Here is a 24,177-nt window from a genome sequence, read left to right as displayed (position 1 = left end):
GTTTGCTGATAATAAACTTTCTTTTTTGTTATTTTTACTGTTTGAAGAAGATATGTATTTACTCATTTCATCAGGTAATTTGGGAGGGAAATTCTGTGATGTCTGCTCTCTGAACCTGGAAGTCCACTTAATTTCCATCCACACATTTTTGAAAAGATTAATTGAAACCTGTTATTGGTGCTACCTTGTTGGCTTATAAAATTCTCAGATACAAGTACTTAAAAATATTTCAGTAAACAAATTTAAAGTAATGAAAATGATTTATGTCAGTTGTTGGGTTCAAGATGATAACCATAAATAAATGTCTGTAGCTTAACTAATACATATTTGAGAAAGAAATCAATTGGTAATAGTTGCTTAAAACTAGAAAATATATTTGTTTTCCATCAGTGTGTTCTTTGTAATTTTAGATGGTTGTATGTGGATATTGTCATGAAATTAGATAATAAAAAGACTGTTTAGTTTCCAAGGAAAAATAGGAAAGAATAATAATTTTAGGTTAAAACCTATTATTAAGAATTAATATTTTAGGTAATTATTAAGATCCTGCAAGCTGCATGACATGGCAGAAAAAAAATTTTTTAAATCCTACATTATATGCCTGTAATCATCCTTTAGTGTCCTTTATCTTTTTTCTGTCAGAGTGCAGATTTTAAGTTCGTTTCACTTAATGGCTGTGATATGTGATATCATATTCTCTTGCCCTGTTCCCTTTGATCATAGTAGAGGGATACGGAACCAAGAAAGACTGTGTGGGTCACATGGAGATTTTATCTATAATAAGGGCACCATTTATACCTATAGATTTTATGATTAAAGCAATTGGCATACAACAGAATTTAAAGCAATAATGATTTACCAAAATTCATTTTTTAAATGTTGCTGATATTTAGAATTTAAAATTTGTAGTTTCTTTATCCTAATAGTTGCTTAGTAATTTAAACATAAGATGTAGAATAGAAATTCAAATATAAAAAATGAGGCGATATTGTCATATGATTTTATTGCAATACAGAATAAATTCATGGTGGGGTTTTTTGTGGTGCTGACAGTCTATTGATTTGATCCGTGTAGAAGTGTGTTCACTTTGAAATTTCATCAAGTTGTATATTTATGATTTATGTACTTTCTGTGTGAATGTTATATTTTAATCAAACTAAAGAAATTGCTCTTAAAGTATGAATAAACTTACCTTCTTTTCTCTTTAAAGGAAATGATTATTGACAGAGTAAATGGACAGGCTGTTCCTAGATACTTGATATACGACATAATTAAATTCAATGTAAGTACCTTTTATAATTTATAAAATAAAAATGTCACTGAGATAATAATTAGTTTTTAACAAATAAAAAGTTCTACTGCCTTAGAGATAGTAGGAAAGCAGAATGATGACTCATTCAAATTATCTATTTGATACCTTATTAATACTTTTACGTCTCCTTTTCTTTCTCTTAATTGCCTAATATTTAGCACATTTCTTTGTCTTTGGATTCTTTAGGAACTTCAAGTGAGTAAGGAAAAAAGTTTAATTGTGATAAAATAAGACAGCATTTTGTAAAATGGAAAATTCTCAATTTTAGTTATCCTGTACTCGATTAAAAAGTCTCCAAATTTTATTAGTCTGTCACTTAAAAAAAAAACAAAAAAAACCCAGAGAAACTGACTATGAGTGTTCACTGTGTAACATGGAGGCACAAATATGTTATTCATGAGTACATGCAGGAAACTTGAAAACAAAATATAAAATTGCCTGTTGTAAATAGATTAAAAAAACAGGAATTATATTCTCTACCCATTTCCTGCAATGTTAGACTCATCAAGAATCTGTTTTCCTGTTAATGTTTAATTATAGTATGAATGACTGAATTATTTAGGCAGTACAAGATGACTTCTGTAAATGCAAGAAGTTCTTTCAGTAGTGTATATCCATGAAAAGGTGTAATCATTCCTCTAGACGTGTTATTCAAATTGCATAATCTCTTAGTATTCAGACCAGACTGAAAGCAATTAAGACTTCTGGAATTAAAAGTGTTAAGTTTTGAAGATTTATAACAAGGCTTTTAAAAAGTTCTTTTTTAGGGGTATACATTTTAAATTGTAGTAGTAAGATTCAGGATTGCATTTATCCAGATTATTTTTTCCTGGAAATGTTCAATGTATGTATCTCATTTTTTTGTTGAATTTCTATATTTCAGAGTTTCAAATTTAAGAAACTCAGTCAGAAATCAAGTTTTATTTTTGTTCTGTCTGTGACCACTATATTCCTCAAAAGTAAGGTGTTCCAGAATTGATTTACTCTCATTACAGATATTGGAATAATGTTCACTGGGCCATAACGAGATGTAAAGGATGGGTTTGGCCTTGTTTCTTTGTGAATGGGGGTGCACTGTCTCCTTTGCCTCTTGATAATGAACTCCACTTTAATATTGTTCAGTGCAGGTTCACTTCTTAGCCTGGGAGCTTTGCCTGAGACAACAGCCTTCTAATTCTTTAAAAAAATACGACAAATTTCAGCATGCACAAATATATAGAGAATAATGTAAGGCATACTTATGTACTGACCTCCAGATTTGTTGAAGTTTAACATTGTCATTTTTACTCCACTTTCTTTTCAGTAAGGAATAAATCATTACAGATTCAGTAGGAGTTTCTTGTGCACACCTCTCTCATTCCATTCTTGACCATCTTATCCAGAAGCAGATTCTACCCTGAATTTGATGTTTATTATTCCCATGAATGTTTTTAATACCTTTACTACCTATGTGTAGATCTATAAGATATATGTGGTGTATTCTTTTGCAGTGTTTCTACTGTTATATAAATGTCATTGTACTACTGTACTATGGTACCCAACATTTGGTCCACCTTATTTTGTTGATATTTATTTGTGTTAATACATACAGGTTTAGTTCACTCACTTTAATTAGTATTTTATTACATTGTATAAATATACAGAATTTATCTTTTTTCCATTTGATGGACATTTGGGTTTCCATATTTTGCTGTTATACTGCTATTGCATGGAACAGTTTTATATACTTTTTATTGTGTGTGTATGTCCAGGTTTCTCTAGGATAGTTCTCATTCTTGGGATACAATCATCTAGGAAGCGTTTTAAAAAGCCAGTCCCTCATCCCTACATCATGGAGATTCTGATTAAACTGGCGACTTCAGCTTTTTTGTTGTGTTGCTAAATTCCCCTCAGAAGTAGTTGTATCACTTTACCACAGTTGGTATTATCAGATTTTAAGATCTTTGTCAATTGGATTGTTTTAATTTGCTTTCCTGGTTACTAATAAAGTTAAGCATATTTCATGTTTATTTTTACTTGTTTGAATTTTTCTTCTGTGATTTAACTGCAAGTTTGAATAATCTCCTAATAGCTATCTTTTCTGGATTCTAATTCTTTCTTAGTTATATATGTGGCAAACAATATGTTTTCCACATTAATATCTTTTGATTCACAGAAGATTTTCATTTTAATGAAATCCAGCTCACTATATCTCAAAGTTTGTGCTTTTGTGTCTTGTTTAGGAGATTCAACCATATTTTCCTGTAAAAATGATTAATTCATGCTTTTCATCTCTTGGTCTGTAATCATTCATTCAGTAAGGATTTATTGAGTACCTTTTGCTTTATTTCATTGATTTTTAAAATTTTAATTTTTTTTGTGTTTTTGAATTTTACTTTATTTTTTTATACAGCAGGTTCTTATTAGTCATCCATTTTATACATATTAGTGGATACATGTCAATCCCAATCTCCCAATTCATCACACACACACCCCACCACCACCACTTTCCCCCCTTGGTGTCCATACATTTGTTCTCTACACCTATGTCTCCATTTCTACCCTGCACACCAATTCCTCTGTACCATTTTTCTAGGTTCCACATATATGCGTTAATATACGATATTTGTTTTTCTCTTCCTGACTTGCTTCACTCTGTATGACTGTCTCTAGATCCATCCACGTCTTTACAAATGACCCAGTTTCGTTCCTTTTTATGGCTGAGTAATATTCCATTGTATATATGTACCACATCTTCTTTATCTATTCGTCTGTCGATGGGCATTTAGGTTGCTTCCATGACCTATTATAAATAGTGCTGCAATGAACATTGAGGTGCATGTATCTTTTTCAATTATGGTTTTCTCTGGATATATGCCCAGTAGTGGGATTGCTGGGTCATATGGCAATTCTATTTTTAATTTTTTTTTTTTTTTTTTTTTTTTTTTTTTTGCGGTACACGGGCCTCTCACTGTTGTGGCCTCTCCCGTTGCGGAGCACAGGCTCCGGACACACAGGCTCAGCGGCCATGGCTCACGGGCCCAGCCGCTCCGCGGCATGTGGGATCTTCCCGGACCGGGGCACGAACCCGCGTCCCCTGCATCAGCAGGCGGACTCTCAACCACTGCGCCACCAGGGAAGCCCTATTTTTAATTTTTTAAGGAACCTCCATACTGTTCTCCATAGTGGCTGTATCAATTTACATACCCACCAACAGTGCAAGAGGGTTCCCTTTTCTCCACACCCTCTCCAGCATTTGTTGTTTGTAGATTTTCTGATGATGCCCATTCTAACTGGTGTGAGGTGATACCTCACTGTAGTTTTGATTTGCATTTCTCTAATAATTAGTGATGTTGAGCAGCTTTTCATGTGCTTCTTGGCCATCTGTATGTCTTCTTTTGAGAAATGTCTGTTTAGGTCTTCTGCCCAATTTTGGATTGGGTTGTTTGTTTTTTTGATATTGAGGTTCATAAGTTGTTTATATATTTTAGAGATTAATTCTTTGTCCATTGATTCATTTGCAAACATTGTCTCCCATTCTGAGGGTTGTCTTCTCATCTTGTTTGTAGTTTCCTTTGCTTTGCAAAAGCTTTTAAGTTTCATTAGGTCTCATTTGTTTATTTTTGTTTTTATTACCATTACTCTAGAAGGAGGATCCAAAAAGATCTTGCTGTGATTTATGTCAAAGAGTGTTCTGCCTGTGTTTTCCTCTAAGAGTTTTATAGTGTCCAGTCTTACATTTAGGTCTCTCTAATCCATTTTGAGTTTATTTTTGTGTATGGTGTTACGGAATGTCCTTATTTCATTCTTTTACCTGTAGCTGTCCAGTTTTCCCAGTACCATTAATTGAAGAGACTGTCTTTTCTCCATTGTATATCCTTGCCTCCTTTGTCATAGATTAGTTGACTATAGGTGTGGGGGTTTACTTCTGGGCTTTCTATCCTGTTCCACTGATCTATATTTCTGTTTTTATGCCAGTACCATACTGTCTTGATTAGTGTAGCTTTGTAGTATAGTCTGAATTCAGGGAGTCTGATTCCTCCAGCTCCGTTTTTTACCCTCAAGACTGCTTTGACTATTCGGGGTCTTTGTGTCTTCATACAAAGTGTGAAGTTGTTTGTTCTAGTTCTGTAGAAAATGCCATTGGTAATTTGATAGGGATTGCATTGAATCTGTAGATTGCTTTGGGTAGTATAGTCATTTGCACAATATTGATTCTTCCAATCCAAGAACATGGTATATCTCTCCATCTGTTTGTATCATCTTTAATTTCTTTCATCAGTGTCTTATAGTTTTCTGCATACAGGTCTTTTGTCTCCCTAGGTAGGTTTATTCCTAGGTATTTTATTCTTTTTGTTGCAATGGTAAATGGGAGTGTTTCCTTAATGTCTCTCTCAAATTTTTCATTATTAGTATATAGGAATGCAAGAGATTTCTGTGCATTCATTTTGTATCCTGCTACTTTTTTACCAAATTCATTGATTAGCTCTAGTAGTTTTCTGGTGGCACCTCTAGGATTATCTATGTATAGTATCATGTCATCTGCAAATAGTGACAGTTTTACTTCTTCTTTTCCAATTTGGATTCCTTTTATTTCTTTTTCTTCTCTGATTGCCGTGGCTAAGACTTTCAAAACTATGTTGAATAATAGTGGCAAGAGTGGACATCGTTGTCTTGTTCCTGATCTTAGAGGAAATGCTTTCAGTTTTTCACCATTGAGAATGATGTTTGCTGTGGGTTTGTCGTATATGGCTTTTATTATGTTGAGGTAGGTGCCCTCTATGCCCGCTTTCTGGAGAGTTTTTATCATAAGTGGGTGTTGAATTTTGTCAAAAGCCTTTTCTGTATCTATTGAGATGATCATATGGTTTTTCTCCTTCAATTTGTTAATATGGTTTATCACATTGATTGATTTGTGTATGTTGAAGAATCCTTGCATTCCTGGTATAAACCCCACTTGATCATGGTGTATGATCCTTTTAATGTGCTGTTGGATTCTGTTTGCTACTATTTTGTTGAGGATTTTGCATCTATATTCATCAGTGATACTGGTCTGTAATTTTCTTTTTTTGTAGTATCTTTGTCTGGTTTTGGTATCAGGGTGATGGTGGCCTCATAGAATGAGTTTGGGAGTGTTCCTCCCTCTGATATATTTTGGTAGAGTTTGAGAAAGATAGGTGTTAGCTCTTCTCTAAATGTTTGATAGAATTCACCTGTGAAGCCATCTGGTCCTGGACTTTTGTTTCTTGGAAGGTTTTTAATCACAGGTTTAATTTCATTACTTGTGATTGGTCTGTTCATATTTTCTGTTTCTTCCTGGTTCAGTCTTGGAAGGTTATAGCTGTCTAAGAATTTGTACATTTCTTCCAGGTTGTGCATTTTATTGGCATAGAGTTGCTTATAATAGTCTCTAAGGATGCTTTGTATTTCTGTGGTGTCTGTAGCAACTTCTCCTTTTTCATTTCTAATTTTATTGATTTGAGTCTCTCCCTCTTTTTCTTGATGAGTCTGGGGAATGGTTTATCAGTTTTGTTTATCTTTGAAAGAGCCAGCTTTTAGTTTTATTGATCTTTGCTGTTTTTCTCTTTGTATCTATTTCATTTATTTCTGCTCTGATCTTTATGATTTCTTTCCTTCTACTAACTTTGGGTTTTGTATGTTCTTCTTTCTCTAGTTCCTTTAGGTGTAAGGTTAGATTGTTTATTTGAGATTTTTCTTGTTTCTTGAGGTTGGCTTGTATAGCTATAAACTTCCCTCTTAGAACTGCTTTTGCTGCATCCTATAGGTTTTGGATCGTCATGCTTTCGTTGTCATTTGTCTCTAGGTGTTTTTTGGTTTCCTCTTTAATTTCTTCAGTCATCTCTTGGTTATTTAGTAATGTATTCTTTAGCCTCCATGTGTTTGTGTTTTTTAACGTTTTTTCCCTGTAATTCATTTCTAATCTTATTGCGTTGTGGTCAGAAAAGATGCTTGATATGATTTCAGTTTTCTTAAATTTACTGAGGCTTGATTTGTGACCCAAGATGTGATCTATCCTGGAGAATATTCCATGTGCACTTGAGAAGAAAGTGTAATCTGCTCTTTTTGGATGGAAGGTCGTATAAATATCAATTAAATGTATTTGGTCTTTTGTGTCATTTAAAGCTTGTGTTTACTTATTTCTGTTTGGATGATCTGTCCATTGGTGTAAGTGAGGTGTTAAAAGTCCCCCACTATTATTGTGTTACTGTCAATTTCCTCTTTTACAGCTGTTAGCAGTTGCCTTATGTATTGAGGTGCTCCTGTGTTGGGGCATATATATTTACAATTGTTATATCTTCTTCTTGGTTTGATCCCTTGATTATTATGTAGTGTCCTTCCTTGTCTCTTGTAACATTCTTTATTTTAAAGTCTATTTTATCTGATATGAGTATTGCTACTCCAGCTCTCTTCTGATTTCCATTTGCATGAAATATCATTTTCCATCCCCTCACTTTCAGTCTGTATGTGTCCCTAGGTCTGAAGTGGGTCTCTTGTAGACAGCATATATATGGTCTTGTTTTTGTTTCCATTCAGCGAGCTTGTGTCTTTTGGTTGGAGCATTTAATCCATTCACGTTTAAGGTAATTATCAATACGTATGTTCCTTTGACCATTTTCTTAATTGTTTTGGGTTTGTTTTTGTAGGTCCTTTTCTTCTCTTGTGTTTTCCAGTTGGAGAAGTTCCTTTAGCATTTGTTGTAGAGCTGGTTTGGTGGTGCTGAATTCTCTTAGCTTTTGCTTGTCTGTAAAGCTTTTGATTTCTCCAGTGAATCTGAATGAGATCCTTGCTGGGTAGAGTAATCTTGGTTGTCGGTTCTTCCCTTTCATCACTTTAAATATATCATGCCACTCCCTTCTTGCTTGTAGAGTTTCTGCTGAGAAATCAGCTGTGGGAGTTCCCTTGTATGTTATTTGTTGTTTTTCCCATGCTGCTTTCAGTAATTTTTCTTTGTCTTTATTTTTTGCCAATTTGACTACTATGTGCCTCAGTGTGTTTCTCCTTGGGTTTCTCCTGCCTGGGACTCTCTAGGCTTCCTGGACTTCGGTGGCTATTTCCTTTCCCATGTTATTTAAGTTTTCGACTATAATGTCTTCATATATTTTCTCGGGTCCTTTCTCTCTCTCTTCTCCTTCTGGGACCCCTGTAATGCGAATGTTGTTGTGTTTAATGTTGTCCCAGAGGTCTCTTAGGCTGTCATCATTTCTTTTCATTCTTTTTTCTTTATTCTTTTCTGTGGCAGTGAATTCCACCATTCTGTCTTCCAGGTCACTTATCCGTTCTTCTGCCTCAGTTATTCTGCTATTGATTCCTTCTAGTATATTTTTCATTTCAGTTATTGTTTTGTTCATCTCTGTTTGTTTGTTCTTTAATTCTTCTAGGTGTTTGTTCTCTAATTCTTCTAGGTCTTTGTTAAACATTTCTTGCATCTTCTTGATCTTTGCCTCCATGCTTTTTCCGAGGCCCTGGATCATCTTCCTTATAATTATTCTGAATTCTTTTTCTGGAAGGTTGCCTATCTCCACTTCGTTTGGTTGTTTTTCTGGGGTTTTATCTTGTTCCTTTTTCTGGTCATAGATCTCTGCCTTTTCATATTGTCTATCTTTCTATGAATGTGCTTTTTGTTCCACGCTGCAGGATTGTAGTTCTTTTTGCTTCTGCAGTCTGCCCTCTAGTGGATGAGGGTATCTAAGAGGCTTGAGCACGTTTCCTGTTGGGAGGGACTGGTGCTGGGTAGAGCTGGGTGTTGCTCTGGTGGGCAGAGCTCAGTAAAACTTTAATCTACTTGTCTGCTGATGGGTGGGGCTGGGTTCCCTCGTGTTGCTTGTTTTGCCTGAGGTTACCCAACACTGGAGCCTACCCAGCTCTTTGGTGGGGCTAATGGCGGACTCTGGGAGGGCTCATGCCAAGGAGTACTTCCCAGAACTTCTGCTGCCAGTGTCCTTGTCCCCACGGTGAGCCACAGCCACCCCCCACTTCTGCAGGAGACCCTCCAACACTAGCAGGTAGGTCTGGTCCAGTCTCTTATGGGGTCACTGCTCCTTCCCCTAGGTCCCAATGCGCACACTACTTTGTGTGTGCCCTCCAAGAGTGGAGTCTCTGTTTCTCCCAGTCCTGTCGAAATCCTACAATCTATTCCCAGTAGGCTTCAAAGTCTGATTCTCTAGGAATTCCTCCTCCTGTTGCCAGACCCCCAGGTTGGGAGGCCTGACGTGGGGCTCAGAACCTTCACTCCAGTGGGTGGACTTCTGTGGTATAAGTGTTCTCCAGTTTGTGAGTCACCCACCCAGCAGTTATGGGATTTGATTTTATTATGATTGTGCCCCTCCTACCATCTCATTGTGGCTTCTCCTTTGTCTTTGGATGTGGGGTATCTTTTTTGGTGAGTTCCGGTGTCTTCCTGTTGATTATTGTTCAGCAGTTACTTGCGATTCCAGTGCTCTCGCAAGAGGGAGTGACTAATTCATTGGTTTTTTAAGTCACAGTTTTTCACATTTCTGATAATAGAATATATTTATAATTGAAAGTGTCATATATTTAATTCTTTAATATACTGTGGAGCTTTCATTGATGTTTAACCATTTTGTTTATTTTGAATCATGAAATCAAGGTCACCCTTAGAAAAAATTTTTTTGAAATAATTGTTTGAAACTTTTCAGTTCCTTAGTTTATTATTTTGTACAGCAAGAATTTCATTGATAATTTTTTATATGTCAAGTATTAGTCTAGGTATTGAGTATGCCCAGAAGAATAGGACATAATTTCTTGCCTTCCAGGGAGTTTATAATTTAGTGCCCTGACCTTCAAAGGAGGCTACTCCTATAACAGTTCATTGGGATTTGGAAAGAAAATTGGAGAACTCCTGTCTATTCTTAATCTATTATTCAATTTTTGTCTGTTTTATAACATACAGTTGTGCATGTATGCAATTTATTAAAAATTAATATGTATATATTATACACAATTGTTCGAATATGTGTTTAGATTGGATACAAAATCAAAAGAAACTTGCAGGGACTTCCCTGGCAGTCCAGTGGTTAGGACTCCATGCTTCCACTTCAGGGGGCATGGGTTTGATCCCCGGTTGGCGAACTGAGATCCCACATGCTGTACGGTCAAAAGAAACAAAAGAAAAAGAAATTTGCAGACCAGTGGTGTTATGAATGGGGATATAAATATAAAGAAATATTATAATGGTATCATAAGTATAATGTCAAAGATATATGGGAGATATAGAAATATATGAGAGGTACCAGAGAGGTGAGAATATTCCAGCTTACCATGGGTATACTTGAGTTATTTGAAGTATGGAGTTGTAGACAGAGAAAGTGATACAGATTAATTTTGAAGGAGTGAGCCTTAGAAGTCAGGAGCATTAGATGGTTTTTAGTGTACTTGATGTATGGTAAGATGTGAGACATAGCAGGAAATGAGAATGGATTTGTGGGTAGGAGACCAGATTACCTGAATAAGACATTTTAGCTTAGTTCTTTGTTCTGTATATAATAGGACACTACTGAAGGGTTTTAGTTACGGTAATGATATGATCTTATTTTTATTGCTTTGAAGGATAACTCCACTGGCATCGTGGATAGTGTTTTGAAGTGAGAAAGAACTCAAAACAGGGAGGCCAGTTAGTCAATAGTTATTGAGCGCTTCCTGTAGTCTATTCTCAACGATTCAACACCTATCTATCAGGAGCTTCCTTTATGATAGGCAACACAGATTTGAAGGTGAACTTGATTTCAATCTATTCTAGTTGTTTTGGTGAATTTTAAAGTGAAGAGTATCTAGGAGGGAATTTAGACTACTTACAAGTTTTTAAACAATTTTTAGGCTTTTAATTTTATTTCTTAAAAAGAGGGCTTGCTTGTTTCATTTTAATTTTATCAGGGTCTCAATTCATCTAATAAATAAGCGTGACATTTTAGGTTTTTCAACCTTGTTGATGACATAGGTGACATGGAAAAGTTTGCACATGGACTGTGTGGTTACTTACTAACTAGCATTTCTTCAGTAAATACCCTTTACAAACAGTCGTATGCCTTTATGTAAAGGGAATATATTCTACCTTATACCTATCTCTTGCTCACTTGTCTTGCTCCATATTCTTTGCTGAGTATCAAAATTGTCATCCTTCCAAAGTTGAGAAAAAGTCATCCTTGAGGTGTATTTAATGTTCACAGATTAAGCAAGTGTTGCCACCCCTTTGTAAACAGTAGGTTGGGTAAAATGTTAGGTTGAGTGATATAGATTAGAGAAGTGAAAGAAGGCAGAAAAGATGGGAAAAATACGTGGAAGTGTGTCCAATTGCAGAATGAAGAAAAGGGTACTTGATATACCATTGAGGTGATACTGCTAATCCGGACCACTACTGTCACCCAGGTGATATGTTATAGCTGTATTTGTATATACCATTAGGAGAGGACAAGCCCCTACCCTCAGCTCATACAAAAGTGTACATGTACTTTTTATTTCATGGTTCAAACCATATATATATATACACCATAATATATATACTGTATATATACATATGGGGGAAGAAGAAAACTTTTGTTTTTGAATATATCATATAAACCTTTTCTGTATTAGTTTTCAGAGTTGAGAATGTATTTGTTTAATAAATATCTTCTACTTCTTGAAGGCTGTAAAGTGTTAGCACTTTAAACAACAAAAAACATTATAGGTGACTTATTTGCCTATTTTGGTGTGTTGTTTGCTTGTACTTTCCTGACTGTGGATTTTAGTTTTTACACAGGTTTTACTAATTCATGTAAACAATAAAAATGATTAGTGAGTATATTAATACTTTAATTCAGATGTGAAAACTTTGGATCAATTTATATTTGAGAAGATTTATACCATTTTCCCATACTCTTTTATATATTTATAATTAAAATAAGTAACTGTATGTGTGTGCATTTGCATGTTTAGGTATGCTTCTGTCATTAGTCAAATTAATCATCAGGGCTGGCACTTGTGGTTGTTCAGGCTATACACTGGGCAACTCCAAAGGATGCTGTTTATATAGACTGCTATGTATAGTATATCAGCCTGATAATTATGCTGATAAAATAGTTTTTAGTGTTGAAATTTAAATAATTGTCTTGTTTAATTAAGGCACAGCCGGTTGGAGATTGTGATTTTAATATTCGTCTGCAGTGTATAGAACGAGAAATAATAAATCCTCGACATGAAAAAATGAAGACGGGGCTCATTGACAAAACACAGGAACCATTTAGAGTCAGAAATAAGCCATTTTTTGACATCCATGCTTCAAGAAAGGTAAAGTTTTCTAATTAATACTTGCAGTGTAACAAAACTCATCTTGGAAAAAGAATATGAATGACATTTTGAGACCCACTTGTCTTGATTTTTCCAGAAATTACTTGAATTGAATATAGCACTATATTGACAAACATATATAATTCCCAAGTCTGCTCTTTAGCAAGATCCTTTTTTTTTTAAAAAATTGAAGTATAGTTGATTTACAATGTTGTGTTAGTTTCTGGTGTACAGCAAAGTAGTTCATATACATATATATATATATTTTTTTCTTTTTCAGATTCTTTTCCATTATAGCTTATTACATGGTATTGAATATAGTGCCCTGTGCTATACTGTAGGTCCTTGTTGTTTACCTGTTTTATTTTAGTAAGATTCTCAGTGACAGAAACTTAGGTTACTTCCTTGTTTTCTTTTTTAAAAAATATTTATTTATTTGACTGTGCCGGGTCTTAGTTGTGGAATGCGGGATCTTTGTTGCCGCGTGCAGGGTCTTCGTTGTGGTGTTCGGGATCTTTACTTGTGGCATGTGGGCTCTTAGTTGGGGCATGTGGAATCTAGTTCCCTGACCAGGGATTGAACCCGGGCCCCCTGTATTGGGAGCACGGAGTCTTAACCCCTGGACCACCAGGCAAGTCCCCCTTGTTTCTTATAATAGTTTGTGATTCATGGCTATTGGTTCATATTATGTTTTTTAAAAAGCTGTAAACAGGATAGAATTATATAGAGTGAAAATCACCTGTTAAGCCTTCTGAAGGTCAACAGTGTTTACTACGTAGTCTTATTTTAAAAATTAATTTACATATATATATACATACATGTGGAAGGTTTTCTTTTGTTATTTATTTTTGTTGTTTTGACACTGAAAACCCGAGACTTATTTCACTTAACAGTACAACTTGGAAATATTTCCATGACATGCAAAGAGATTTATAACTGCCGCACAGTATTTGACAGTAAAGATGCACCATGGAGTTATTATGTTTTGGAGGAGGGGTGGTTATGATAGAATAATATAGGAAATAATAGCAATGTAAGCAATTAAATGTTTTAAACTTTTTTCTAATATAATCTCACATGTTAGATGATGTAAGTTTTTGTTGTATTTTAACTGCTTCTACTCAAGTCCACTCAATTTGGTATTAGCCCTTGGATGTAATATTAGCAATAATCTCAGCACTGTTGAATGCCTATCTTTTCTTCTCAACAAATACAAAGTTATCATTCTACTTTCACTTATTGTGCATAATGCCTGCTTGGCATGGGACTGTTGGTTGACTTCTGGTGCCATGGCCTTCCCACAGTTCACTGCTTTTGTGTCTGTTTTGGCAGCAGGAATATTATAGGGTTGCCTAAAAGAGCCATACACTTCTGTGCCCTGCCCAGTCGGTAGGGTAGGGATAACGTTAACACGGGCCACACCTTTCTAAATTTTCTAAATTTTTAATTCATTGTAAAAGTTGGTCAGAAGCCAAATTGTTTCAGTTTGCATTCGTTTTTTTTAAAATGTATTTTGACAGCTTGCGCTGCCATAATTCAAAGTTCAGCATTTCAGAAAATGTGTCTCAGTGTAGTTTTATTAGTCAGAATCAGTGCTGCTTAGAAATGCTTAGAAAATAGTTCTTTAGGGATCTGAAGTATATAGTTATGTTGACCAACTTTTCATGTAGTTTTTCACTAGAAAAAACGATGCTCTAATTTTTCTCCTTTCTACTTAGCTTATATAACCACGCTTTGAAATCATCATAGGAAATTCTTTTTTTTCAAGCAGTTCTATTATTTGGAATTTTACATATAAGTCTCCTCTTCCCTCCTTTTCAGTTTTTACTGTTAATTTTTTGTCCTCAGTTTCTCTTACCAAAGTGTAAAGTTGCAGAATACAGAGGGAAAGCACATTTTGCAGCAGAGTTGGTCTAAAGGGTAAGACTGTAGTAACGCCAAGTTATAGAATAGTAGCTACGATTGACAGGTTATTGCTCTAGAGTTGCTTATTATTTTTATGTTTGCTACTGGGAATTGTAAAATAGTGGTGTTACGAATGATGCAGCATTTGTCAGGGAAGTACGTATCATTTTTATGAGAAAGCCTAGTTTTTATGTGGTTTTTAACACATAAAATGTGTTAAAAATGCATACTTTCGGGTAGAAAACAGTAGAATTTCATTTCTGTCTATAAAAACTTGAAGATAACTTTGATTTTAGGAGTTTATTAGCATAGCTCTATAAACAACCTCTCCATTTTGTTGAATTTGATCCGTCAAACTAGTGAAGGGATAATGAGTTGTTTAATTTTTAACTTAATATACATAAATGGGTGTTAGAATACAGCATCCTAAATAGTAATAAGAAGTAGCAGTTTCTTAAATTACAATTTATTTGCATTTCCAGTTTGAAGGCCAATTAAGAAAGAATTATTTGAATAGATTAAATGTGGTTAACAAAATTTTAAAAGTCAGACAGGCAGCAGATATTTATCATCATCTCAGAAGAGTAACCGCTGCTATTAGCATTTATTGTATCCATCGGAATTTCTTTATCCATGTGCAAGCAATACATTTATTTATATTCTTACCACCCTTACCCAAGAGGTGATTCTTAATGCCCTTTTCTGTACTTGCTTTTTTTTACCTAATTTATTTTGTGTCCCCTTGCCCCAGTTTTGGTACATGGAGATCTCCTTCAATCTTTTTTTTAATAGATGCACAGATTTCCATCTTATCAGTGTACCATAATTTACTTAATTAATCCATAGTCATTTGGGTTGTTTTTAGCCTGTTGATAGGTTTTTGTTTGTTTGTTTTGCATATGGATATCCAATTGTTTCTGCACCAAGTATTGAAGAGATGGTCTTTTTTCATTGAATTTCTTTTGCATCTTTATAAAAAATAAGTTGTTATGTATGTGTGGGACTATTGCTAGATGCTCTGTTCTATGCCCTTGATGTTTTTTATCTATCTTTGTGGTAGTACTGTCTTGACTACCTTTGTTTATAGTAAAGATTGAAATCAGACAGACTTGATCTTCCAACTTTGTACTTCTTTTTTGAAGTTGTTTTCTCTATTCTAGGCCTTTGTGTTTTCATTGAATTCTCTTGTTCCATCTGATTCTTGTTTATAATTATTTTTCAGTTGATTCTCCGAGTATCCAGTCATATTAGGTGTAAATTGACACAGTTTTACTCTTTTTTCCTTCCTTCCTTCCTTCCTTCCTTCCTTCCTTCCTTCCTTCCTTCCTTCCTTCCTCCCTCCCTCCCTCCCTCCCTCCCTCCCTCCCTCCCTCCCTTGCTCCCTCCCTCCCTTCCGTCCTTTTCTTTCAACATCTTTATTGGAGTATAATTGTTTTACATTGGTGTGTTAGTTTCTGCTATATATAGCAAAGTGAATCAGCTATAAATACACATATATCCCCATATCCCCTCCCTCTTGCGTCTCCCTCCCACCCTCCCTATCCCACCCCTCTAGGTGGACACAAGGCACTGGGCTGATCTCCCTGTGCTATGTGGCTGCTTCCCACTAGGTATCTGTTTTACATTTGGTAGTGTATATATATCCATGCCACTCTCTTACTTTGTCCCAGCTTACCCTTCCCCCTCCCCATATCCTCAAGTCCATTCTCTAGTAGGTCTGCGTCTTTATTCCTGTCTTGCCCTTAGGTTCTTCATGACATTTTTTTTTTTTTAGATTCCATATACATGTGTTAGTATGTGGTATTTGTTTGTCTCTTTCTGACTTACTTCACTCTGTATGACAACTCTAGGTCCATCCACCTCACTACAAATAACTCAATTTCATTTCTTTTTATGGCTGAGTAATATTCCATTGTTTATATGTGCCACATCTTCTTTATCCATTCATCTGTCGATGGACACTGAGGTTGCTTCCATGTCCTGCCTATTGTAAATAGAGCTGCAGTGAACATTGTGGTACATGACTCTTTTTGAATTATGGTTTTCTCAGGGTATATGCCCAGTAGTGGGTTTGCTGGATCATATGGTAGTTCTATTTTTAGTTTTTTAAGGAACCTCCATACTGTTCTCCATAGTGGCTGTATCAATTTACATTCCCACTAACAGTGCAAGGGGTTCCCTTTTCTCCACACCCTCTCCAGCATTTATTGCTTGTACATTTTTTAATGATGGCCATTCTGACTGGTGTGAGGTGATACCTCATTGTAGTTTTGATTTGCATTTCTCTAATGATTAGTGATGTTGAGCTAATGTGTTTCATGTGTTTGTTGGCAATCTGTATATCTTCTTTGAAGAAATGTCTGTTTAGATCTTCTGCCCATTTTCGGATTGGGTTGTTTGTTTTTTTGATATTGAGCTGCGTGAGCTACCTGTATATTTTGGAGATTAATCCTTTGTCAGTTGCTTCGTTTGCAAATATTTTCTCCCATTCTGAGGGTTGTCTTTCCGTCTTGTTTATGGTTTCCTTTGCCGTGCAAAAACTTTTAAGTTTCATTAGTTCCCATTTGTTTACTTTTGTTTTTATCTCCATTTCTCTAGGAGGTGGGTCAAAAAGGATCTTGCTGGGATGTATGTCATAGAGTGTTCTGCCTGTGTTGTCCTTTAAGAGTTTTATAGTGTCTGACCTTACATTTAGGCCTTTAATCCATTTTGTGTTTATTTTTGTGTATGGTGTTAGGGAGTGTTCTAATTTCATTCTTTTACATGTAGCTGTCCAGTTTTCCCAGCACCACTTATTGAAGAGGCTGTCTTTTCTCCATTGTATATTCTTTCCTCCTTTATCAAAGATAAGGTGACCATATGTGTGTGGGTTCATCTCTGGGCTTTCTGTCTTGTTCCATTGATCTATATTTCTGTTTTTGTGCCAGTATCATACTGTCTTGATTACTGTAGCTTTGTAGTATAGTCTGAAGTCAGGGAACCTGATTCCTCCAGGTCCGTTTTTCTTTCTCAAGATTGCTTTGGCTATTTGGGGTCTTTTGTGTTTCCATACAAATTGTGAAATTTTTTGTTCTAGTTCTGGGAAAAATGCCATTGGTAGTTTGATAGGGATTGCATGGAATCTGTAGATTGCTTTGGGTCGTATAGTCATTTTCACAATGTTGATTCTTGGAATCCAAAAACATGGTATATCTCTCCATCTGTTTGTATCCTGTTTAATTTCTTTCATCAGTGACTTATAGTTTTCTGCATACAGGTCTTTCGTTTCCTTAGGTAGGTTTATTCCTAGGTATTTTATACTTTTTGTTGCAGTGGTAAATGGGAGTGTTTCCTTAATTTCTCTTTCAGATTTTTCATCATTAGTGTATAGGAATGCAAGAGATTTCTGTGCATTAATTTTGTATCCTGCTACTTTACCAAATTCATCGAATAGCTCTAGTAGTTTTCTGGTGGCACCTTTAGGATTATCTATGTATAATATCATGTCATCTGCAAATAGTGACAGTTTTACTTCTTCTTTTCCAATTTGTATTCCTTTTATTTCTTTTTCTTCTCTGATTGCCGTGGCTAGGACTTGCAAAACTATGTTGAATGATAGTGGTGAGAGTGGACATCGTTGTCTTGTTCCTGATCTTACAGGACATGCTTTCAGTTTTTCACCATTGGGAATGATGTTTGCTGTGGGTTTGTCGTATGTGGCCTTTATTATGTTGAGGTAGGTGCCCTCTATGCCCGCTTTCTGGAGAGTTTTTATCATAAGTGGGTGTTGAATTTTGTCAAAAGCTTTTGCTGCATCTATTGAGATGCTCATGTGGTTTTTCTCCTTCAATTTGTTAATATGGTTTATCACATTGATTGATTTGTGTATGTTGAAGAATCCTTGCATTCCTGGGATAAAACCCACTTGATCATGGTGTATGATCCTTTTAATGTGGTGTTGGATTCTCTTTGCTAGTATTTTGTTGAGGAGTTGTCCATCTATATTTATCAGTGATAGTAGTCTGTAATTTTCTTTTTTTTGTAGTATCTTTGTCTGGCTTTGGTGTCAGGGTGATGGTGGCCTTGTAGAATGAGTTTGGGAGTGTTCCTTCCTCTACAATGTTTTGGAAGAGTTTGAGAAGGATGGGTGTTAGCTCTTCTTTAAATGTTTGATAGAATTCACCTGTGAAGCCATCTGGTCCTGGACTTTTGTTTGTTGGAAGATTTTTAATCACAGTTTCAATTTCAGTGCTTGTGATTGGTCTGTTTATATTTTCTGTTTCTTCCTGGTTCAGTCTTGGAAGGTTATAGCTGTCTAAGAATTTGTACATTTCTTCCAGGTTGTGCATTTTATTGGCATAGAGTTGCTTGTAGTAATCTCTCATGATCCTTTGTATTTCTGCAGTGTCAGTTGTTACTTCTCCGTTTTCATTTCTAATTCTATTGATTTGAGTCTTCTCCCTTTTTTTCTTGATGAGTCTGGCTAGTGGTTTATCAATTTTGTTTATCTTCTCAAAGAACCAGCTTTTAGTTTTATTGATCTTAGCTATTGTTTCCTTCATTTATTTTACATTTATTTCTGATCTGATCTTTATGATTTCTTTTCTTCTGCTAACTTTGTGGGTTTTTTTGTTCTTTCTTTAATTGCTTTAGGTGTAAGATTAGGTTGTTTACTTGAGATGTTTCTTGTTTCTTGAGGTAGGATTATATTGCTATAAACTTCTGTCTTAGAACTGCTTTTGCTGCATCCCATAGGTTTTGGGTTGTTGTGTTTTCATTGTCATTTGTTCCTAGGTATTTTTCGATTTCCTCTTTGATTTCTTCAGTGATCTCTTGGTTATTTAGTAGTGTATTGTTTAGCCTTCATGTGTTTGTAGTTTATACACATTTTTTCCTGTAATTGATACCTAGTTTCATAGCGTTGTGGTCGGAAAAGATACTTGATATGATTTCAGTTTTTTAAAATTTACCAAGGCTTAATTTGTGACCCAAGCTATGATCTACCCTGGAGAATGTTCCATGAGCACTTGAGAAGAAAGTGTATTCTGTTGTTTTTGGATGGAATGTCCTATAAATATCAATTACGTCCATCTTGTTTAATGTATCATTTAAAGCTTGTGTTTCCTTATTTATTTTCACTTTGGTTGATCTGTCCATTGGTGAAAGCGAGGTGTTTAAGTCCCCTACTATGATTGTGTTACTGTGTATTTCTTCTCTTACGGCTGTTAGCATTTGCCTTATGTATTGAGGTGCTTCTATGTTGGGTGCATAAATATTTACAATTGTTATATCTTCTTCTTGGATTGATCCCTTGATCATTTTGTAGTGTCCTTCTTTGTCTCTTGTAATCGTCTTTATTTTAAAGTCTATTATGTCTGATATGAGAATTGCTACCCCAGCTTTCTTTTGATTTCCATTTGCGTGGAATATCTTTTTCCATTCCCTCACTTTCAGTCTTTATGTGTCCCTAGGTCTTAAGTGGGTGTCTTGTAGACAGCATATATATGGGTCTTGTTTATGTATCCATTCAGCCAGTCTGTGTCTTTTGGTTGGAGCATTTAATCCATTTACATTTAAGGCAGTTATTGATATGTGTGTTCCTATTACCAGTTTCTTAATTGGTTTGGGTTTGTTATTGTAGGTCTTTTCCTCGTCTTATGTTTCCTGCCTAGAGAAGTTCCTTTAGCATTTGTTGTAAAGCTAGTTTGGTGGTGTGGAATTCTCTTAACTTTTTCTTGTCTCTAAAGGTTTTAATTTCTCCGTCGAATCTGAATGAGATCTTGCCGGGTAGAGTGATCTTGGTTGTAGGTTTTTCTTTCTCATCACTTAAAATTTGTCCTGCCACTCCCTTCTGGCTTGCAGAGTTTCTGCTAAAAGATCAGCTGTTAACCTTATGGGGATTCCCTTGTATGTTACTTGTTGTTTTTCCCTTTCTGCTTTTAATATTTTTTCTTTTTTTGATAGTTTGATTAATATGTGTCTTGGCATGTTTCTCCTTGGATTTATCCTGTCTGGCACTCTGTGTGCTTCCTGGACTTGATTGACTATTTCCTTTCTCATATTAGGGAAGTTTTCAAGTATAATCTCTTCAAATATTTTCTCAGTCCCTTTCTTTTTCTCCTCTTCTTCTGGGACCCCTATAATTCAAATGCTGGTGCGTTTAATGTTTTCCCAGAGGTCTCTGAGACTGTCCTCAATTTTTTTTACTCTTTTTTCTTTATTCTGCTCTGCACTAGTTATTTCCACTATTTTATCTTCCAAGTCACGTATCCATTCTTATTCTTCAGTTATTCTGCTATTGTTTCCTTGTAGAGAAATTTTAATTTCATTTATTGTGTTGGTCATCATTGTTTGTTTCTTCTAGGTCCTTATTAAACGTTTCTTATATTTTCTCCATTCTATTTCCAAGATTTTGGATCATCTTTACTGTCATTACTCTGAATTCTTTTTCACGTAGACTGCCTATTTCCTCTTCATTTGTTTGGTCTGGTGGGTTTTTACCTTGCTCCTTCATCTGCTGTGTATTTCTCTGTCTTCTCCTTTTGCTTAACTTACTGCGTTTGGGGTCTCCTTTTCTCAGGCTGCAGGTTTGTAGTTCCCTTTGGTTTTGGTGTCTGCCCCCAGTGGGTAAGGTTGGTTCAGTGGGTCGTGTAGGCGGAGGGGACTGGTGCCTGTGTTCTGGTGGATGAGGCTGGATCTTGTCTTTCTGGTGGATGAGGCTGGATCTTGTCTTTCTGGTGGGCAGGTCCACGTCTGGTGGTGTGTTTTGGGGTGTCTGTGAACTTATTATGATTTTAGGCAACATTTCTGCTAATGGGTGGGGTTGTGTTCCTGTCTTGTCAGTTGTTTTGCATAGAGTGTCCAGCACTGTAGCTTGCTGGTCATTGAGTGGAGGTGGGTCTTAGCGTTGAGATGGAGATCTCTGGGAGAGCTTTCGCTGTTTGATATTACATGGGGCTGGGAGGTCTCTGGTGGATCAATGTCCTGAACATGGCTCTCCCACAGCAGAGGCTCAGGCCTGACACCCAGCTGAAGCACCAAGACTCTGTCAGCCACCCAGCTCAGAAGAAAAGGGAGGAAAAAAAAAAGAATGAAAAATGAAATAAAAGTTATTAAAATAAAAAATATTATTAAAAATAAAAAAGTAAAAAAAAGCAAGAAAGAGAGCAACGAAACCAAAAAACATCCACCAATGATAACAAGTGCTAAAAGCTATACTTAAAAAAAAAAAAGACAGACAGAAAACCCTAGGACACATGGTAAAAGCAAAGCTATACAGACAAAATCACACAAAGAAGCATACACATGCACACTCACAAAAGGAGAAAAAGGAAAAAAATATATATATTAAAAAAAAAGGAAGAGAGAAACCAAATCAATAAACAAATCTACCATTGATAATAAGCTGTAAATACTAAACTAAGATAAACATAAAACCAGAAACAAATTAGATGCAGAAACTGAACCCGAAGTCTACAGTTGATCCCAAAGTCTATTGCCTCAATTTTGGGATGATTGTCTATTCAGGTATTCCACAGATGCAGGTATTCCACAGATGCAGGGTACCTCAATTTCATCGTGGAGATTTAATCCGCTGCTCCTGAGGCTGCATGGAGAGATTTCCCTTTCTCTTCTTTGTTCGCACAGCTCCTGGGGTTCAGCTTTGGCTTTGGCCCCGCCTCTGCATGTAGGTCACCTGAGGACGTCTGTTCCCCACCCATACAGGACCAGCTTAAAGCAGCGGCTGCTTCAGGGGCTCTGGCTTACTCAGGCCGGTGTGGCGGCGGGGGGGGGTGGGGGGGTGGGGGGTGGGGAGGGAGGGGCATGGAATGCAGGGCGAGCCTGTGGCAGCAGAGGCCAGTGTGATGTACCAACAACAGCCTGAGGCACGCCATGTGTTCTCCTGGGGAAGTTGTCCCTGGATCTTGGGACCCTGGCAGTGGTGGGCTGCACAGGTTCCCGGGAGGGGAGGTGTGGAGAGTGACCTGTGCTTGCACACAGGCTTCTTGGTGGCTGCAGCAGCAGCCTTAGTGTTTCATGCCCGTTGCTGGTGTCCACACTGATAGCCGTGGCTCGCGCCCGTCTCTGGAGCTCATTTAGGCGGTGCTCTGAATCCCCTCTCCTCACACACCCCAAAACAATGGTCTCTTGCCTCTTAGGTAGGTCCAGACTTTTTCTCAGACTCCCTCCCGACTAGCTGGGGCTCACTAGTCCCCTTCAGACTGTGTTCACGCCGCCAACTCCAGTCCTCTCCCTGGGATCCGACCTCTGAATCCTGAGCCTCAGCTCCCAGCCCCTACCTGTCCCAGCGGGTGAGCAGACAAGCCTCTCGGGCTGGTGAGTGCTGGTCGGCACCGATCCTCTGGGTGGGAATCTCTCTGATTTGCCCTCCTCACCCCCTGTTGCTGCTCTCTCCTCTGTGGCTCCGAAGATTTCCCCCCTGCCCACCCCCCGTCTCTGCCAGTGAAGGAGCTTCCTAGTGTGTGGAAACTTTTCCTCCTTCACAGCTCCCTCCCCGAGGTGCAGGTCCCGTCCCCATTCTTTGTCTCCGTTTTTTCTGTTTTCTTTCGCCCTACCTAGGTATGTGGGTATTTTCTTGCCTTTTGGGAGGTCTGAGGTCTTCTGCCAGCGTTCAGTAGGTGTTCTGTAGGAGTTTTTCCACATGTAGCTGTATTTCTGATGTATTTGTGGGGAGGAGGGTGATCTCCACGTCTTACTCTTCCGCCATCTTGAAGCTATCGCTTTAGTTCTTTTATACATTAACTTTTTTCGTGTCTAATTCAGTACACACAAGTACAATTTTAAATTGTAGTAATAGTTATAGGGATCCTTGTCTTGTTCTTGATTTGTGTGGGAATGCTTCTAGTGTTTCTTTAAAGTATTGTATGCTGTCTTTGAGTCTGAAATCTATTTTATCAGATTGAGCAAGTGAATGTTTGGTTCTATTTTACTGAGTCATTTTACTTTTAATCAAGAAAGGTATTCAATGTTGTCCAATTGCTTTTTATCTACTATAGATAGAATACTGGTTTTTTTTTTTCTGCTTAGATTTGTTTATTTTATGTATTAAATGGAAATATATCCTAACACTGAAGCTTTCTTTTGTTCCTGGGATTAGCCCTACTTAATCTTAATATATTATTATTAATTTATTTTTTGAAAAAACTTTATTTTTGGAGCAGTTTTAGGTTCACAACAACATTGAAAGGAAGGTACAGAGACTTCTCATCTGCCTCTAGCCACCACACATGCATAGCCGTCTTGTTTGGTAAAGTCCACATTTTTTCTTTAATGTGACTAAGCCTGAACTGGGATTATTTCCCATTTGAAAAGTTCTGTTTCTGCTAAGTTATTTCTACTAAGTTGTCTTTCTTCATTTCCTGCTTGCCTGCCTCTCTCCACTTCTCCACACCTTTCCCTTAGGGGTAGTTAGTTATGTCCCCTGCAGGGTTGTATGTAGTTAGGATGTAGTGGAATACCGTGCAAGGAGTCAATCTTGAATGGTTTTAGGAAATTATGCTTGATTAAAAAAAAATAAGCAAGACTCCATCCTCCTCTTTCATCTCACACACTCAAATTAAAAAGAAAAAAAAAGGAAAAGGAAAGGAAAAAGAAAAGACCTAATAATCTCTTAAAAGTTTCTAGCAATGAATTTATTGCTTTTCTCTGCTTGGAGTCGTTTTACTTTCTCGTGTCCA

The 24,177-nt window shown here is 36.6% G+C and overlaps 1 protein-coding gene across 10 annotated transcripts in view; it reads left to right on the top strand.

The window, feature by feature from the left end:
• The window catches only part of RNGTT (RNA guanylyltransferase and 5'-phosphatase), a 220,065-nt gene that overhangs the window by 72,979 nt on the left and 122,909 nt on the right, over positions 1-24,177 (top strand). For 8 of the 10 annotated variants that reach the window (XR_016395150.1, XM_089921848.1, XM_089921854.1 and 5 more), the window contains 2 exons: positions 1,211-1,282; positions 12,431-12,595. Coding sequence is in view for 9 of the 10 variants with exons in the window: in XM_089921848.1 (XP_089777974.1) it covers positions 1,211-1,282; positions 12,431-12,595 (237 nt within the window). In the remaining variant the exon portion in view is untranslated. The remainder of the gene's footprint in view (positions 1-1,210; positions 1,283-12,430; positions 12,596-24,177) is intronic. The other 2 variants (XM_089921849.1, XM_089921850.1) reach the window with 1 other exon arrangement.

The sequence above is a fragment of the Delphinapterus leucas genome, chromosome 12 (genome assembly GCF_059928025.1).
Source record: "Delphinapterus leucas isolate spDelLeu-1000000601 "Yukka" chromosome 12, BTC_Dleu_Yukka2, whole genome shotgun sequence".
Taxonomy (NCBI): Eukaryota; Metazoa; Chordata; class Mammalia; order Artiodactyla; family Monodontidae; genus Delphinapterus; species Delphinapterus leucas.
This window is presented reverse-complemented; position numbering and strand designations above follow the sequence as displayed.